We start from the raw sequence: 20,444 nt of genomic DNA, 5'->3' as shown, positions 1-20,444 counted from the left end.
TCCCTGCGGTTCCCAGAATTTGCTGCTTTTGAAGTGACAGAATAGATACTACGTATCCAAATGCGTCCTCGTTAATTTGCTGTTTAGATTGCCAGCAGGGCAATCTCATTTGAGTCAATCAAGTCAAGGCTTGGCAGGACTGGTATGAGCGAAAATATCCGAGGGGGGAACTGAAATATACCTTGTTCCCAAGATAGATTTTTTTTTTCATTTTGTTATAAGTTCTTTTGGAAGTCATTGACTATTTTTGCGCTGATTTCTGTGTTTCATCAAAGTTAGGAACACCGAAACAGTTATGCCATTAACTGGGTTTAACAAAACTTAGTCAGTCAAAATAATATAGCACTGATAACCGGGCCGAGACCTGATTACTAAAGACAAGACCGCCAGCAGTCTTAGTTTCCTATAAAGCTTACAGGGGGTAGCAAAGGGCGCTCCCCAATTGAATTCTTACCAACGCACAAGCGACCGTTCCCCGTAAAACCGTCTTTGCAAAGACATTCATACGAGCCCACAGTGTTATTACAGTGGGCATAGTAGTGGCAGCTGTCCAACTGTTTCGCACACTCATCAACATCTGTAATGTAAATCACCAAGTCAAGTCAAAATAAGACTGGGAAATGTAACAGGTTAGTCAACAATGACCAGACCGTTGCTTGGGGGAGTAGCTTAGGCAGTTCAGTTTTCTCACTGAGTAGTATATAGTGGGGACCGGTTACTCTGTTTTCTGCTGCGGTTGAATCTCATTATCGTGCGGTGGAATACATTAAGCCATTTGTCCTTATCTTATGAATAACTGTGCTGTAGAATCTCATATAGATAAAGTGACGCACCGTTTTTAGGTGGTTAAATTGGTTAACAGATCAATGAATGTCCTGCTTTTTGATTAGTTAAATGAAGACTAAAAAAAGTGTTTATGGGTTGATGAATAAGTGTTTTTGACTCTTCTGTGTTAATTATATAATCACTAAGCCGTAACTTGAATTAGAATTATGCAAATCCTATTTAATACCACTTTTATTGCCCATTTCATTGCCACACAAATCTTGCATAACATTGGCCATGGGTTTGAAGGGAAACTAGCTCCTCCTATAGCTCCAAAGACAATATTTTACTCCACCCACTCCCATTCCTTTTCCTCCAAAACTAGGTTATTTCGCTCCTACTCATTTTTTTGTTCATTTTCCCTCCAAGACCACCAACACCACCACATTCCACGTCTCGAGACTGATGGGTCTTATACAGTTGTACATCTCTACAACGGCCACCTTAGGGACAGACGAAAGTGGCCATTGAGAGATGGCCGAGGGGGGCTGGTGAAGAGGGGGCCGTTAGTGGAGGAGGAGTGTATACATATTTCAACCATTTGTCCCATCCTGCAGACGTTCGCGGAGGCCTAAACGGATGACAACTTTTGAATTATTTCAAATTATTGATCCTCTTACTTCAATTAAGCCTGCAAGCTCGATGCGAGCAAGCTGGAAGGCATGCTCGGATCATAACCGTTAACCGTTAATACCTCTAATTTACTGAGATACTCCGGGAGGGATTGGCCTTGTCGGCCATTTGCCCAGCCATCGAATCCCTTCTTCAAACTCGTTAACAACGACAACTACCCCTAGATGAATGAAGCAGTCTTCGTCGACTTCAGTCGACTATCGAGCCAACATACTCACCAACTGCACAGGCGTGTCCTGTGAAGCCGGAAGGACACTCACATTGAAAGACATCAGACTCAAAGTTTGGAACGCATGAAGCGTTTTTAACGCAAGGTTCTCTGGAGCAAGAATTCTATTCAAAAGAAAAGAATAACAGCCGGGATACAAAAATCATTTCAATGCGTCATTTATATCTCCAACACCAGATCCGATCCTGCAGAGATAAGCTTTTCTGGGGTACAGAGTTCTGCCTATATAATTTTCGTTGATGAATACAGAACTACAAGAATAAAAGCACATGTTTTAAAGAAATTTAAAGGTCGTGTTCTGTGGGAACAACCTTTTTTGGGTTGGTTGGGTTAACGTTAGTCAGGTTTTTTCGTGTTCTGTTGGAAAAAACCGTTTTTGGTTGGTCAGTGGTTGATTAACTTTTCCAACCAGCTCAGAACTTGGCTGAAATGGTTGAAAACAATGGGTAGCGTCCGCTGATCTTTTAGCAGGCATTGTTTTTCGCAAATTTCGCCCTAAAACTTTCCGTGAAGTACTCGCGTGGGTCTCACGAAACTGAACTCAGTGGTACTTGTAAACATACTACAATAGCGATCTTTATGCAACTTCAAAAGCACTTTGTAAAATGAATGGAGAAAAGGAACAAGGTTTTAAAATCTAAACTATATCCAATGCTTCAAAGATTTTAATATTTTACTGTTAGAAGGCAGCAAAGGATTTTTAAAACTCGGTTTTGAGACTGCTGTAAATCAGAAATGAAGGATAATTCAAGTTACTAAGAAAACTTTATTTTCAACCTGAAAACGTCTAATTCCAAGAAATTCCAGCCTAATGAAAAAAGTTGTTCCTACGAATCTTCTTACTTTTCCTTTTTTTAAAAATCCCTGTCAGCCATACCAAAATTAAAACTCATTTCTTCTCATCTTGATTCTTTTCAACACACGTCCCGGCGCCTATCATAACTCGAATATTTTCATTCTCAAAATAGACTGTATGCGAGGTTCAGGTTTCTCCTTAGTTTCCAACAACAGTTATGCTACATATTCCCATTCATCATCTGATTTTTCATCAGACTAGCACTGAAGCGTTGTTTTAGGCCACTTGTTGAAGAAAAGCCGCAGAAACCATTCTGCCTTTCGCCAATATGTTGACAACCTTTGCCACGGAAGTCAAGGAAGTCTGGAAATCACTAAACCCAGTTCCAATCGCGTTTCAACCAAAATCGGTTGGAAAAGTGTTCTATTGGGAACCTCACTGAACCAAATCAACCAAAACCGTTTTTGGTTGAAATGGTTGGTCCCAACAGAACACGACCTTAAACCCTGATATGATGTACTTGATGTATTTAGTAAAGACCTCGCTAAGCCTATCTCTACCTGCTATTAATGTTGAGGCTATTTCAGACCACTTCACGTTTTTTTTTGTAAATGCTCAACATTGAGAAAATCTCATTGTTAGCCGTTGTAATACAAACTGAAATGAGCCTTTTAAAATGCATCACCCTGTTCAACGCTTAGGCGGTCCCAGTCGAGTGGCACCCTATGCAGGAGGTTAAATTAATAGTGAGAACACCTGTTTAGCGTGCTGTTTTTTCGAAGGAAGGTCTTGAGGCTGTAAGTCTTCCTTTGTCGTTTTATCAGAAGTCATGCGTTCAAATGCACTTGAATAAAAAGACTGAAATAAATAGTTCACTAGATTATAATTATCACATGACCAAAAAGACCATTACAGAGCATATACAGTCAATTCTATCGTAAGCCACACCCTTGGTGCACGAAAAAGTGGTCGCTTACGGGAGGTGGTCGCTATGAGAGAATTGGCTGTAGCACACCCTCTTTGTGAATGCAAATGTGAGGCAGAGATGCAAGTTTAAGGTAGTTTTTCACTGTTGCGTAATTTTTCCCCGCGTAAATGTCACGTGTAAAGGTTAATGTTGAACCTTGCTCAACTTTTACGTTTACGCGTGGCCTTTCATAAATCCCCTTTATTCTATATACGCACATAAAAATTACCCGATAGTGGAAATTCACCCCTAGACCAATTAAGGAACACTGCCCACTGCCCGTATCCTGCGAACAGAAGACGCATTTCCGGTCGTCGCTTCTCTCCTTCCGAAATTTTTCGGAGGGAGAGAAGCGACGACCAGAAATGCGTCTGCTGTTCGCAGGCTAACTGCCCGAGGTGCAAATAATTTTAACTACAAGTCAAATGTACCTTTAATCCACGGTATAAGTAGCCTGGCCTATTTGTCATGTTCTGTGGGTCCCTAAACTCATCTGATTTGCTGATTTCACAGTCCCTTATGTCATCCTCTATCACAGGCCCTAGGTTATACGATACACACAGTCTGTGTTGGAAGCATCTGAGTTGGCAGTCGTCCTCCTTTTCAACTGGATATGACGTAAGCACGTGTCCTTCCAATGATTTGTTATATTTCACGGCTAGAACCTTGACGAATGAGCATCTACCATCTTTGTCGTTCCATGGAATGGTGTCAAAATATTTATGCATACAAATGATGTGTGGAAAACAAGCAAACAGACAAATCAGTATGCGACAGTCTTATTTTTGCCAAAGTATTTCAAAGGTAATTACTGTATTTAGGAGGATTCTAACAGCAAAAACTCAACAAAAGGCAATTAAGATAACAATATGAATATATGATAAGCCTGCAAACAGGCTCTCAAGTGGAGCTGGGCCAAAAAAAATTCGGCGAGTAACGGAGTCGAGCGTGGCCTGGGGAGAAAAATAAACGTCTCTTTTCTCCCCAGGCCACGCTCTGCTCACTTCGCTCGCCGATTTTCCTTTTCGCCCTGCTTCACTTGGGAGCTTGTTCGCAGGATACGATTGGTTAATGTAAAACGTGCCCCTTGATCAGTCATGGCCACGTTACAGGCTCTGCTTGTCCTGGTTGGGCTTAACCGGTAGCTGAAAAATGGTCAAAATTTTAGCTATCAGCTGGAAAAAAAGGCTGAGATCCAGCTGAGATCTGAGATCCACAGAATTTACAGTTAGTAAGATACTTGCTGAAAATTTAACTGGTAGCTGAGATATTGCCGAAATTCTAACTTAGTGATAGTTGAGATTCGAGCATTTATCTCCTTGCAAACTCTCCATAGCCACCTGCAATAGCTCAATCCCTATGCCTGTACAGTCAGATTGATCCAAAATTTATCCCACCTAACACCCAAAATACATCTCATCAATATGCCTTTTTTTTCTCTTTTGAAAAAAAAGATGCTTATTTTCTAACTGAAAGATTTTCATGAGTAAGGCCCTACCCTTGGTGGTCGCATCAATATTTTATACAAGCAATTAAGACGCAAGTTTATTTAACATAAATATCGCAGCTGAAACGAGTCTCCCGCTAGAAGTATGATCTGAAACTTTAGTAAATAATGGTCGGATAATGATCTTGACTAATAATTAATTAACGATCTGTTAATTGTGCGTTTGTGAACTTTTAATTTCTGTAAGTTTAGACTCTTGCAAACAGTCATTTGTTATCACTTTTTTATGGCAGTATATCCAGGCTGGCCATTCTTAGTATACGGCGGCCCTTTTTTACGAGAAGTTCACACTTCACTACTTTGCGTAATGAGATCCGTACAAAAAAAAAATACTGATTTGCATTGTATATATCTTATGATTCAGCAACCTTAGAACAAAAAAATCTCAAAAGTAGCATTTTTTAATTTGTTATTTTCCTTCCATCTGTCTTTTCCTCCTTCTTTTTTTTTCAGTCGGTTTCGTTCACTGAAAATGTGCCCGATCTGTCCTCCACTTCGTTCTAAATTAAACGGTATTTAAAGGTAAAAGGAGTTTGTAAACTCACCAACTAAAGCCTGTGAAGTTGTCAGATCAATTGAAGAATTGAGAATGAAAACAAGAGTGACTGTAGCTACATACATGACTGAAGAAGCCATCGTTGCAAAGGGTAATCAGATATCGGTAACACGGCGACTGAAATCATCATGAATTGATCCTAAATGGCGCACAAGGGTGTTTTTAACAGTTGTTAATTGCAAATCATAATATAAAGGTTATTGGTATTTTAATATCCCTCAAACTTGATCAGTGGGGAAAGTTATTAAAGGGGGCGGCCCTGTAATTTTAACCTGTTTATTTGTATTTATTGGAATTTCTTATACCTCTCATGCTAAGTCTAAGCGTAAGTTTGAAACAACAATTATAAACGCAACGTGATCTTCTCATTAACTGCGAAATTAAAAATTTTCTCGAAAACTCGAACAGTATTTTCAAAAATACGCTTTATGATGAATGGGCTCCCAATAATTGGCAAACATTTTTTTTGAAGTATTGGTATTTGACAATTTTTCCGCTTTGACTTTTTTTAACTTATCCCGAGCCCTGAGCAGCGCATGAAAAGACTCCTGAGTCGCCCTTCTCTCTGATTCTTTGAAACGTTTGCTGTTATTTGCGATAAAAATTAAATGAAATTGGCCAAGCGGGCTTCGTGTACCCATTATTCACGAGCACCTGCGTAAAATAGCGATAACTGTACTTAGTTTCTGCTCACTAATAATTGTAGAAAAAAAAAATGTAAAAAGGTAAACTGATCCTTACAGCAAGGCGATGAACTATTATCAAAAGAATAAAACAAAAAAAATGTACTGCAAAATTCTGAAAATAATCCCGGGGCTTATATTTTTCAAAGGCCCTTTTTGAAGAGCGAATTTTTGGAGGGCTTATATTCAGAGGGGCTTCTCTATGGAGGGAAATTTGCGTTTCAAAATCGATTGGGCTAGCCTTATAGTTAGACGGAAATGTACCGTTTTTGCTTTGTTTTACTTTGTATTTGAGGGCAATTTTCCAAGTACAAGCCCCGGGGGGGCTTATATTTGGAGGGGCATTTTAACGGAGGGTTTTTTGCGTTACCGGTTTGGGGGGCTTATATTTGGAGGGGCTTATTTTCAGAATTTTACGGTGTGTCAACAAATTTGCCCACCGGTTCGCCCCATCGGTGTAACCGTGCCATTTGGAAAACTGCATTGTGGGTAAAATAATTCAAAATGGCGGACAAAGGACGAAAAGTTTGTTCAAGAATATGTGGTTGTTCTTTGTGGCTTCTGTTCAGCTGGTAAGCTTATGTTGAACTCCTTGTACTAACATCAAAGCTGTAGAGTACTTAAAAGAGAAACCACTGCAGATTCTGGAAGGATTTTTGAAATCCTTTTGTTTAATCGACCATTTTCCAGTGTTATGTAAGCTTAAGACTTTATTAAGCTTACGTCCATACAACTACATACGAGCAGATATGAGGCATGGCGATACCTGTGGTGTTGTTTTCTGCCTACAAAGCGTATTTGGTGGGGTTATAAGCAGGATTGTTTGATACGCAGTCTACCCTAAGCACTCTCATAATTACAGTAGTTGAAATTCGTCCCTTCTTTTCCATTAAAGCTATCGACTTGTCACTCACCAACAGATGTTTCAGATTGTGTCATATAAGTGTACATAGAGAGACAACTTAGCCCATTATTTTATTTAGGTTGTAGGCTTGTATCCAGAGAAGTCGATCCAGTGTGTGCTACCCTCTCGAACTGAACATTAATGGGCTGCCTATCTGCTCAAGCAGCTGATAATAATAAAATTATATAATAAGCATAGGTTAATATACCTCAGTGCCTTCCAAAGTAAAACATGTGTAATTTTCGTACCCATATTTAACCGAATATCCAAAACAATTCAAATTCTTCTGAACAGTTTGTAAGATGTTCTTTTGACTTCTGAACACTGCCAAAAATTCATGAAGTCTTCACAAATCTTCACTGTTTTCTAAGGTTACTTCAAGTAACTCAGTAACCTTAGAAAATAGCTGGTAGTTCATGACGCCATCACTGGTTTCCCATGTAAATGATTGAGGACTGAGGGCAAAAATTCCATGCTGGTGATGCATCATTAATTACTCAGATCTAGGTATTGCTGATTGGAAAATTTGTTCCAACCAATCATTAGCACTACCCCCATTTTTGGTAGTGACACCGTCAGTATGGAATTTCCACACTCATTCCTCAAATGCCCTTTAATGGGGAAATCACATAGTGGCGTCACAAAATTTTCTTGGCTGTTTTCTCAGGCTATTAACAAATATGCTCTGATGACTTCTGAATGTTGCTCAATTTAGCAGTACAAAAAGCAAAATCGTGGCACCAAATTGCCGAGATCACACATATTGTGGCTAGATTACTGAGGCAAGGTTTTGTGAGGTCTTAATATAGCTTAATTATTACTAAGGACTCAAACATGACATTTAGCTTTTAGCACCATTCATTGGGTTATTTTGGGTGGAAATTGAATTTATTTTTTCATGTTAATGGTCACTGAATAGTTAAAGTAGTCTTGAATTATGCGTTATGTTTGGAATCAAAGTTTTTGATCTCAAGGCAAGGAGTGTGACACATGCATACACTGTAATACATGTGGTTGGGTGGTATTGGTTAAATTCCAGCTGCACATTTAAATTCTTATACCAGTTGCTCTCAAAATGTAGATTAAGGTTAATCATAATATAGAGAAATATATGAGTGCAGGACTAATCATTACCTACTTTTTCACGTAACAATAATCTGCAGGTTTGATCTGGCAAACTGTTTTGTAACCAGGTACATTTCTGTTCTTTGAAAATTAAGTGTGAACATCATGACCCACAGGGGGCACACCAAAATGAGGATGATCAAAGGATGCTTTTTGTGTGTTTTCTTGTTATTTTTGACAGTTTTTCAGTTGAGCCTCAAGAAATACCACTTCCGGACACATTCATTAATCCTGCATTTCAAGTGGCACATCATTTATGGTAAGTAAACTTAAGTTCAAATTACTTTAATTTTTTAAAATCATGGGGAAAATGGTATCATTTAAGGCATTGTGGCCAGTGTATTGAAGTGCTTTTGTCACAGTGAAATGAATATTGTTGTTGTAATTGACTGGCTTTGTCCTCTCGCTGTTTGAGGAGGTGTAGGGCAGTAATGAGAAAATGAGAATTGATACAGTTACGGGTGATGGTTTTGGCCTTGTTCCATGACATGTTGTGTACTTACAGACTGCTGCAGGCAGGACTTTGCTGTGCAGGAGATCTAGAGCTCTGACAATCATGATCTAGATCTCAAAGTTATACTCCTTGGTTAATATATTGTTTATCATAATTTAACTGTAACCCACATAAAACAATAAACCTACTTGATCACTCTTGGCTTAACAGGTTCTTGTATTTTTGGGTATTAAAGTGTCAAATTTCTGACAAGAGGTTCTTAATCCACTAGGTTCTTATTTGTGGGTATTTACTGTGTCCATTATAGAACTTAAGGTAGCAGGGGTACATGTGTTACAAGTCAAAATTATATTCTGGTGAAAATTTTTCAACCTAGGTTGATTCTCAATCTCTTTTGTCTCTTAGTCCTAATTCATGAATAATTAGGGCTAGGAGACAAAATAAAGAATTAACGTAGGTTAAAAAATTTTAACCTGAATATAATTCTTGCCTGTAACGTATATTTTATACACAGCTGTTGAATTAACCATTTTTCATTTTGTTACCGGCACATACATGTCTGTTAATTGACCAGCAGAAAAAAATAGAAATAATTTATAAGGGGAACATGGGGTTTACGGTATCGTGGTTTTGAGCTTTTTGAGCTCTATTTATCGGTAGTTTTGATTTTAATGTACGGTATTGCGATATCATGTAGCCCTGCGGTCGTGGGGTTTTTTATCCTTTTGACTAACGGTATTAAATAAAAAAATTGTTAAAAAAAGATCTTTCACGGTATTGCGGTTGTGGTACTGTTTCATTTGCACTCTCCTGTCTAATGCAGGTCAATATTTTTAAGACTTCAGACTTAATGGTAAATGATTGCCCAATTTCTGTCTTGGTTGGTATCCAAGACCATCCAATGACCAGCTTTTAGATGGTTGTACTGATCAAATCAAGGTCTTCTTATGTTTTCTCGCAATGGCTGAGGTTGGTTGCTGGACTTGTGAATAAACAACACGCGAGATGAATGAGCATGACTGATCGTAAATGTGGTATCGGGATTTCATTGATTGTCAACACGGTATTTTGATATTTGTCAATTTTTCTCACGGTATTGAGACTATTTGGGGTACCGCCAATGTCCCCTTCATTAACGATAATAAAGATATGGTGTTGTGTTGTGGTGTTCCAATCCTCGTGATCTTTTACCATGATCACTTTTGCTTTCAGGGAAGGAAAGACAACACAAATAATTAAAGAGCTAAAAAAGGTGCACAAGCCTTCATATATTTTGGCCACCCCACAGCACACTTTGTACATTTCAAGGTGAGAATTCCATCAAGTGCTTTATACTTAACCCTGGGAGATACATGGATACTTGTAAAATGATACAGCATAAAATGGATTTCTTAGTGTTATCTTGAACAAAAGAGGATAGTAAAACACACTGTAATCTAAGAAATCAGGGATCCTTAAATTAATTGCTTGGAATATTATTTTATATGAAATCCATGGTGCCCAGTGCATGAGTTTTTTGGACAAGCTTCATGTAAGATTTCCTAGGCATCTAGGCAGTTTGTCATTACCATGAAAACCAAAATGATTGTTGACATAACTTATACCCAGAATTAGTTAATGCTTTCAGCAACAGCTTTGCACTGCTTCATTTGGTGCAGAGAGCTAACAGCCCACATAGAAAAGTTTGCTCCATCTGTAACATGGCACTAATGATAACTTGATTTCATTTTCCTCTTTTTTATTCACTTATTTAGCTTTCTGTTAGACCAGGTAAGCTTATTGTTTTCGTAATCTTAAGTCACTTCTGATGATTATATCAATGATAAAGTTTCCATGCTTTCTTGTATCCTGAAAGTTTGCTTAAATTAGTTATATCAAGGCAGCTGATACCAACAAGTTGTGAGAAATCCCTGCATTAATTAATACAGTCAAACCTTGTTAATAACGACACTGTGGGGGCCATAGAAAGTGTCAGTATTAACAAGGTGTCCATAAAGCAGGTTGAATATAGAGAAAATGTGAGGGCCTGCTTTCTCCAGGCACAAGAAAAACTGTCTGTAATAATGAGGTGTCCTTATTAAGCGGGTGTGTATTTGTGTCAATAATTGTTAGTCTGTTTAAATTATCTCTAATCCTTAACATCACAGGTGTTGTTTGTAGCAGACACAAGGCAAACAGGGACTCCTGCTGTTACATTTACTCAGGGGCATGGGCTGGATGGACCATGGGGAATGGTAGCTGGTAAGAATCAATAACAAACTTCTGTTGCTGGTAGATCAACTACAAGATTCCTTCTAATACAGAACATAGAGTTTTGCAGTCAGTAGCCCACCTGTGTAGCAGGTGCTTGAGAAATTTATGGTGCAAATAATATTGCCTCCGTCACAGTCCTTTATAATATAAAATAACTAAGACATTCTGTATGTATACACAGTAGACAGTATGATTTTCTAAGAGGCACACAAGCATACATGTATGTAAACACAGTAAAATTAAACTGTCGTGATGTCAAGATGTTTTGTTGTGCATGCATTAATTACGCAAGCACAAATTTGAAAAAGTGTTGTTACTAGTTTGATGATAAAATCCACTGGTGACTGTCATTGCTGCCACTTACATGTACTTCCTAATGTGGCAGTCACTCAGGGACTAAACCTCATAGTTCTATATTTTGTATGAATTTTTTGTTGATACTTGCAAAAATCAGACTTAATGTAATATTATTGGATTTAATATTATAACGAAATCTCTTTCAGATGACAAATACTTGTATGTTGCAAGTTTTACTACAGATCAAATACACAAGTATGACCTACAAACAAAAAGGTGGGTCTAAATTCTTTCTTACGTTTACCAAATAACTTGGTGATAGTTTTTGCAGTCTGTCCACAAATATGTGAAAGTAATGGAAATGTTGTAGTAAATTTTTTATCTCAGGTATTTTTTTTTTCTTTTGTTTTTTGGGTATGGTAATGTGTGCTAATGAAGTTGAAAGTCTTGGAAAAGAAAAAGAAAAATTACATGAGATAAAAAAATTAGCTACAGCAGAGATATAGCAAGAGCGTAATCGCAGGTTAATTGCTCCCTGCCGCTGGGGACATTTTGCGAGATTCAGGGCATTGTACGTTTGATTTTTCTGTCATTTTGTCTTTTACCTGTCATTCGCAAAAACAGCTGGAAGAGTACAATTATTACATTGACCAATCAGAGCTCTTGACCAGACTCTGAACCGATATTTACGTCATCAGCCCTCTCGTCATCAGTCACTTGTGTTCAGTGTTTTGAGGGATATTTAAGTTATTTGTCAAGGAAAGCAGGGACGAAGGAAGTAATGGGAAAGGGAGCAAAACTCCTCGGGGAGCGGGGGGGGGTACTCCTGGGAATTCTTGGTGGGGGTCTGCTGCCCGGTTCTCCAAATCCTGATCCTATTTCAGACGAAAAAAAGTCATTTTTCCCACCTGTTTTCAGACCAGACCTCTTCAAAATTATGTCATCATTACTTAGATACAGCAACAAAAAACAGGGTTGTCACTAAGATTTCAAGTTGCCAGGAAAATACAACAAGTAGGCAGGGAATCAAACAGCTAGGGATTTCTTTTGGTTCTATTTTTCTTCTATTTGCCAATAAAAGTAGCAGGGTGTCACACTCATAGTAGCCGGGGGAAATCCCCGGTCCCCGGCTCTTAATGACCACCCTGAAAAATATTTCTTAAAATCTATTTTGAATTCGCGTATTTCTCTCTTTTTCTTACTGATGTGGAATTGAAATGATAAATACGTTCACACACTCCTGTAGTTCCCTCTAAATCCATACCCGATTCCAGACGAAAATGGGCAAAGTCTATACCTGTTTTTAGACCAAAATGGCGCAAAAACCCTACCCTTTGGGGTGGCACATACTTCTATGGCTTATAATTATAAGGGAATACGCCCCCCCCTCCCCCGGAAGAACTTCCCCCTAACCTTTCTCTCCTTTTCTTTCCCATTATTCCTCGCTCACACTCTGCATTCATTCCCATCATTCTCCAATCGTGCTTCTCGCTCCTTTCCAGCTCCCCTTTTAACAGACCCTGCTTGGGAAGGCTTGTGGAGGAGGCGGTATTATCAGTATAAATTTGTCTGACTCACTAAACGTCTCAGTGGCGGGAAATGATAGGCTGTAATTGCAGGTTAATGCATATTGAATTTTGAGATGACATTAATGTGCACAGGTTTGTAGGTGCATTTGGTAATGAGAGTTACCTTGATTGCCCTGAGGGAATGGCTCTTGGTCCTAACAACACACTTTATGTGGCAAGCTTTCTTGATGACAGGGTGGTGAAATTTTCCTTACCTGATGGCGCATTTCTGGGCGTGGTGAGTTTCCAGCGTGATGCCATATGTTTTTGTTACCTCTGGACTCAAAAAATGTCCCTTTCGGCACTGAGTTCTGGGGTACTCACCATGTGACGGAAAATTTCGGAAATTCAGGACGGAAGGTAAATGGTAAGGTCACTTTTCGGAAATTTCAACCGAAAATTGAGGAGTACGTTTTGAGGTAGTCCGTTCATTACGGTTGGTACGAACCAAACGAAAATGTTGCTTACCATTTACCAATTTCTCGGTTCCTTCTCGGTTCCAGACTCACGCTACTCAAATTCGTGCCTTTTTTGGATTCAAACCGTAACGGATGTGGTAATTCTGCGGTAAACTGGTAAATCGCTTACCATTATGCTTTCGACACCCCAACTGGATTTTTCTGTCAAATGGTAAGCACCCTGGACAGGCAGATTTTCCTGCTGGGCAAGTAACATTTAAAGCTCACTCGCTCAATGGGTAAGGGTCCAGGCAAGATATCCTCCAACTAAATCATTAACTAAGACAAGCAAGTAGTTGCCCCGGGCAAACAAAATGTGAGAACTGCTCTTCTAAAGGACATGCTGGAATTCAAGGTTTTTTCGAGCCCTGCGCATGCACCTATCTGAATTTCTTCACATTTGACAGTGATGACGTGAAGCCGTGAAAACGTCATAAAACGTTTGAACTTTTGACTTTTTTTCTTACAGGTTGCTGACAGAAGCCATGGTCTTAAAGGGTAAGAGACGATATAAAACGTTACCTTGGATAAAAATTTATTACGTTTTTAAACAGGCTTCATTAAGGGGGAGTGAGAAAGGAGGTAGGAGGTAAAGGCGTTCTTTCGCAGTCTGTCCCTAGTCCCCTCTGATTGAACCGGACTCCTAGCATAGGCTAGAAAATTTGCAAAGAACGCGATGCATAAAGAGGAAAATGGATGTAAATTTTGAGTTCATTAATTAAGTGGTGTTTTTAGTGGTAAATTTAAAAACTCATGCGGTAAATGTACATGTATGTCATGGTACTGGTCAAGCGGATTCTTGCAAGTGGTCGCCTACGACTCTAAAACACGTCTGTTCTGCAAATTTTCATCGGTGCGTAGGTTCTTGAAAGATTTCCAGAAGATGCAGTGACCAAATTTGAACAATTTTCAGCTAAAGCAGCTTTTTGCGGTTTATTTTTTGTTAAACTACTTTATTGCCTCAGTCGAAAAAAAAAAATGGCGTTTTATTTCACCAAGTGTAGCTTTTGTAACAGTTTTGGGACGGAAACGAATAAATGTACCATTAAGATTCTGATCTCTTAGACTGGGTCCTTCTGGTAAGGGAAATATTAAGTAGATAAATAAAGGGTTCGTAACTCCTGACTAACAAGAATATCTCTTTCGTTTTCAGACCCGAGGATGTCGCGCTTTTACCTGATGGTTCACTGCTAATTTGCAGTCATTACACGGATGCGGTGATACGGTTTAACCCCTCTACTGGTTAGTAAAATAGATCGACATCGTCAAGCCAGGGGGATGGGGGTCCTTGCTTAAAGGCCGGTTTTCTCTAGTGACGGAGTGGGAGACTTAATCGGACTCGTAACAGTGAGTTGATGTAAAAATACTTCGCTGTGGTTAATTGGAGTTTTGTTTTAAGAAAACCGACTGAAGGCCACTGAAAAGCCTTATTTGACTGATTTCTTAATCGTGTTATTTGCAGGTGAGAAGCTGGGTGTTTTTGCCAAAGTGGAAAAACCAGTTGGTTTGACCGTGGGCTCTGATGGGTGAGTTCATATAAGCAAGAATCGTTCGTAAAGAAGGCAGAGAAATTACTGCAGTGTCAACTTTCGGCAATTCATCACATTAACAGGCTTATAGTAGTTGCCACTCGATGGTTTAAAGTTTCAGTGTGTGTTTAGGTTAAGTAGGTAGACCCTCACCGGCTGAGAGGCAAATAAACTGTACTCTTGAAAATCGGGGCTGTGTTCATGCTACAGCTGATGCTATACCGGATAGCCGCTCTTGCGCCGGCGCGAATTCCTGTCGTACCGGATAGGGCTTCTGTTCAATAAATTTCGGCGTGATTTCTGTAACGGAGCGAAGCTACGCCCACGCCGATCTCAAAAAGAGGAACGTCACATATAGGATAGGTTGTGATCCACCATAGTCTGCTACACAGCCGTTTATAGTGTCGTCACGCAACGCTCCTCCCCAAGAGGAGCAGGAGCGTTGCGTGACGTGACGACACTAAAAAAGGCTGTGTAGTAGACTAGTGTGCCACACTGGTGTAGTGTGAACAGGTATTCGGACAATAGAGGAAGTGAATAAGTAGGAGCGAGGACTGGAATAAACTGAGAAGGAAAACATTTACTAAACCCTTTTTGGTCAACCGCCCCGGCACGATATTCAATATGCGTGAACGTCTTGTTCCAGTTCTGTGCTGTTGCTGTTCATAATGTACCGGATAAGGTTTGAACATAATCTGAGCTCGAAAGATCAACTTTTGATTTTTTTTTCAGTATAGTGGTGAATTTGCCTTATCCGCAATGCAGCTGATAAATAAAACTTTCGTGTTCAAATTACTCATCAACACAAATGTATAGTAGCATCTCTCTGTATTGTAATTGCTCTAGCTTGAAGAATGTAATTATCAGCAAGTGGTTAAATCTGATGCCGAGTAACCCACATAAGTTGTTCTCATTTCTTATTCCACAGAAACGTGTACGTGACAAGTTATGTTACAAATAGTATCCTTCGGTTTGACGGGCAAACAGGTTGGTTCATAGTAACACGAGACAAAGTCAGTCCTGCTAGGCTTGAGATAATCTGTTAACAGATAGGCCAACGCCCAGTGGATTTCAGAGCGAATTCTCTGCTCCATCCTTTGTGGCTTAGTGCTTCGCGGAGCAACATTCGTATGTGCCCAATACTATCTGACCTCGCCGCAATTTGCCACTTCAATTTTGCCACTTCCTCTCTGGCTTCGTAGCTCAGTTGGTAGAGTGATGGTACATTTTACCGTACGACTCGGTTGCCGCGCGTGGTTCCCTGATACCCGCTCTTTACGGGTGACAACGTTCAGTTAGGTTTATGGGTTATAAAAAACGCAGTTCACTTGTCTGTCCCATCTGCTGTTTTACAGTTAGTCTAACGGTAAGAAGCGATCATATTTGCCGTTGTTTTAATCCTTTCGTTCTTACTGACTCTTCCCTGTGTATCCGAGGGTGGTTTTCGCTAAAAACAACAACAACAACAACAACAACAACAACAAACAAACAAACAAAGGAACTAGTTACGTGATAAACAGGGCCGACTTGATCGAAGGACGATTTAGCGCCGCAAATCCCGGCTTAGTTACCACGACAAGTCAATTGCTATGGTTTCAGTTAACCAAGACTGAGAATGATTCATTCTCTCTCTCGAAATTGAAAAAAAGAATTATATATGAATTATTAGTTATAAATCTTGTAGTAAATAGTTATATTTCTTCACATGTCTGATATTATTTTTATACTTATTGTTACTTGTACCATACCTTATATTTTGTCAACTCAGTCTATGTAATTAGTTAATTTATACTTACCTTCATTGTATTTTGCTTTCGATCCTGGCCTTACCGTTACTGTTAACTTTATTTTTACTCTGAGGGAGCCCATTGTCTATAAGCCTCATGGTTTCTTTTTGGGCTTCCTCGCCACTTTCATTTGCTTTTGTGTAACTGTCTTGTTTTATCGTTATTTGTATTTTGTGGTAAATCAAATAAAGTTACAAAAGTAGTTAACCGACCGGGCGCCGAACAACTCGGCCCAGGGTCCTGTTTCTCGAAAGTCCCAGTAACTTTTCGGGACCGGGAAGCTTTTCTGCGTTGGTTGTGTTTGCATTCAAGATCAAAGTTTCAATAATTTGAAAATAATAAATGAAACTATCAGTTAACGAAGCAAAATTGACTGGTTTGTGGACTAGGACCTGGGCTACTTTTCAACAGGTTTTTATTTTAAAATTTGCCTTCGGGTCCGAAAAGTTTCCGGGCCTTTTCCGAGAAACGAGCCACAGGCTATTGGGAGCTCCCAGTTGTTCGAAGACCGATTAGCGCTAACCCTGGGCTAAATTTTCAGGTTTTTATTTCTTTTGTTCAAAAGCATTTTTCAGAATAATTTTCTCGATTCTTTTTACAGCATCAAATCATCCAATTGTGGACAAAAAGAATAAAACTGAATTTGCTTTTTAAACTTTCATATCTGAATTAAAATTTTGCACTAACCCTGGGTTATTTTAACCCTGCTTTGAACACCCAGCCCAGGAGCTAAACGCCTCGCGAGCAAACCACTCCAATGTACAGTTAAGTTGTCCAAGCGAAAATTTACAAATAAACCCTTTCTGTTGTAGGCGAGTTTATTGATGTTTATGCTGCTGGCGGTGGACTAGAAGGACCATCAAGTGTCAGGTAAATGGGAAAAAAGCTCTTGCAGCCAGTGAAGTGCCGTGACCCAATTGATTTCGTAAGATTCTTCCAGTTGCCGGAAAGATTTTTATCCCCATAAAAGAAGACCCTCAGTGCGTTGTCTCTCACTCAGGCGTTGGTTGTTGTAACGTAATGTCTGTCAGCCAGCGGGAGTATTCGCATTGAATATTCCGCCGGTAGCTGATTAAAATCACGCAGCTAGCAAGAATTGTACCTTAATAAAGTTTTTACCAGCCAGCTAAAACTCAGCCTGCGAAACGGATATTTTGTGGAATTGCTCCATTGGGTACTTCTGAGTGTTCTTACGTTTAGATTCTAAGACGAGAAGAAGTAGGAAATTTTCTCAATTTCAAGTAGGGCGTGAGCGTGAAGCAGCGTCATTTTGACGGGAAAATATGGAAGCCGTCGTCATTCTACGACGAGTTTTAGCGAGAATGTCGTAGTGGCGGCGGAAACAAGTTTAAAAGTCGAAAGTTTTATCATTTTTGCGATCGGGAGAGGGCTTAACCCCTTTAATTAAGATAACAGTGCTGACTGTTCAGGTGAATCAAAAGTACAATGAAGTTTTCCGGGTTGTCTATTTTTTGAGAATACGCGAGAAAACGTTAAGTCAAAACTCGTACTCGTAGTCGTTCTCGTCCTTGAATATAAAGGTCTTTAATAGGACCTAACGTGCACCCACAGTTTTATTATGAAACTGACGTAACTTTTTGATGTCTCTTTTGTACAGTTTTGCTGACCTGCGAACTCTTTACGCAGCCAGTTATGATAGCGACCGAGTAGTGCTGTATAATAGTACCTCAGGACTTTCTTACACTCTTCCTGGAAAACGAAATGAGCGGCCTGGAAATGGTATGTAGAATTATGACGTAAGATCCATTTTAGTAGCCTCCCATGCAGACGTTCTTAGGAAGGCGTGAACGAACCCCTAAGAACAGGTCATGACATTCCTGGTTGTACAGTGACTCGTTCATACCCGTTTTAATTCTGATATAGGAGTCAGATATTTTTTGCAGGAAATTTCTCAAGTTTTTGGCTAATCTGCGACAAAGTTCTCCCTTTATGGCGAGCGCAGCGAACCGCGAGAGAACTCGCGTCTCCTTTCGCGTGCTGCTCTCGCGTGACTTCTCGCAACTCCCCCAAATAGACAGCCGGTCCACGCACTCGTCTAAACCATTTGTATAGTCCGTCGACGCTCTATACAGAAGGTTTACAGCGTCTGCGACGCAGGCAAAAGAATTCCTAAAGATTGCGTAAAACTTTTCTTAGGTTAGCCTGTTCCAGGCTCCAAGGTAGTGGGAAAAGCGGATCGAAACAAGTTGCGCAAAAACCGCGTGGTGGCAGGGGAGAGACTGTTTGCTTGCTTTTTCCGCTCATCCGCACTGACCGAGAGCCTGGTACGGGCTAGTCCATAACGTCAGCCTTAGATCAAGACAAATACCCATCCCCTCCTGTGTTAGTGTAAGTAGGGCAGGAGGTGTTTATATGTAAACTAAGGCTCATCGAACAATTCCGAATTTTTTCAAATTTCATTCATTATTGTTATTGTTGTCTTTCAGGTTCTTTCAGGAATACAACCCGAGACAGATAACGATTACTGACTATTTATTTTCCAACGAATTTTAAATCAGCAAGTAATACTATACCACGAATTTAGCATAATCTGTCAAAGATTTTCAAGAGAGAATAAAGAACGGCCCTTTTTCTTCTTTTGGGAATTTTCATCATGTTTATAGTTCATGTACCTCTGTGAGTGGTAGATGTACTAATTTTAGCGAACAAAGTCGTGTTTTACTCACATTCACTCACTCCGATATGTGCTGTCGGCCTAACAGAATACATCACACTTTTAAAAATCGTTCAACAATTCTTCTTTATTGTGGAAACATAGTTTATTTAATATTTTTCAGTCCCTTGAAAATAAGTAAATAAATAGGATTCCATCGATTAGTCCGGTGTTTTAAAAATTTTATCGCAGTTTTTGAACTGCCTTATGGCGTCCGTGCTTCTCAATAGCTTTCTTTCACGGATTATTTTATACGTTCATACGAAAATGAACGGTATGAATATAATTTAAAACAATTTAATAACATGACCAGTTCTCCTCTAGCCCGAGTGGCCCTAAAAGTGATCGGTATTAAATATCCCCAGCAGCATTACTGTTTATTACGAGTTTATTCAATCAGGGAGGTAATGAGAATAAATATGATAGTCAGGATAATCCTCTCAGCACAAGCGATGTTTCCTTCGTTTTTATAGGTGCGTTTTGAAGTCACCCGCGTAAAGAAGCTGCGTTTCCATGGCGATGGGTTGCCGCGAAATCGCCTATGTTTTAGAATTCTGATGCCACTCGTTGGAAAATTACTACGGCACGAGTTGCCAAAAACAAACTTTGGGTCTCTTAGTGGATCAGACCTTAATAAGATACGCCTTATGCTGCTTGAGAAATTGCATTAAAAGTCAACAAGAGATGGTCACGAATTTGATGGCCAACCAATTTGGTGACCAACCTTATTCATTCAAAATGGCTGTTTTTAAGAGTGTTTTTATAGGCCTCGGCTTCATCTCCACAAAACCCAAAACCATAACCTAGCCTAGTTGTATTGTAACAGGAAAAAACGCATCTAGATGGACGAAAGCTAGGGTTTTTTTAGTTCCATTAATCGTATACTTCGGCATTTACTTCGTTTACCGGACACAGATCACGTAAAACAAAAGAACGAAACACCAAGCAGATTTTTCCCTGAACAGAAAACAAAGAGGTCTTTTGTTTTACGTCATCCTTATCCGGTACACGATGTTTTGACCTAGGGCGCTTTTCCATTCAACAAAAATTCCGGTTTGAAATTTCGGAAATTTCACGTGCCAATGAAACTGTACATATCCGTTGCACGGACCCCACCCAAGCCACCGCGCATTTGGTTATTGTTCTTGTCATAATACAAAAGAGCGGTACTGGGGACAACGATTTTGTCAAAGGGAAAG

General features: G+C 39.6%; 1 protein-coding gene across 1 annotated transcript; it reads left to right on the top strand.

The window, feature by feature from the left end:
* The first annotated feature begins 6,676 nt into the window (after window positions 1-6,676).
* Window positions 6,677-19,168, top strand: LOC140951756 (uncharacterized). The gene is made up of 14 exons (XM_073401085.1): window positions 6,677-6,768; window positions 8,407-8,484; window positions 9,892-9,987; window positions 10,434-10,449; window positions 10,827-10,920; window positions 11,436-11,505; window positions 12,891-13,035; window positions 13,725-13,753; window positions 14,409-14,497; window positions 14,718-14,781; window positions 15,713-15,771; window positions 17,384-17,441; window positions 18,190-18,311; window positions 19,019-19,168. Exons 1-14 carry the CDS (start codon window positions 6,701-6,703, stop codon window positions 19,048-19,050), a joined length of 1,020 nt encoding a protein of 339 aa, XP_073257186.1. The 5' UTR covers window positions 6,677-6,700; the 3' UTR covers window positions 19,051-19,168.
* Window positions 19,169-20,444: the final 1,276 nt, after the last annotated feature.

Source organism: Porites lutea, chromosome 11 (assembly GCF_958299795.1).
Source record: "Porites lutea chromosome 11, jaPorLute2.1, whole genome shotgun sequence".
NCBI lineage: Eukaryota > Metazoa > Cnidaria > Anthozoa > Scleractinia > Poritidae > Porites > Porites lutea.
Note: the sequence above shows the minus strand (reverse complement) of the source record. Positions and strands in the feature narration are given on the sequence as shown.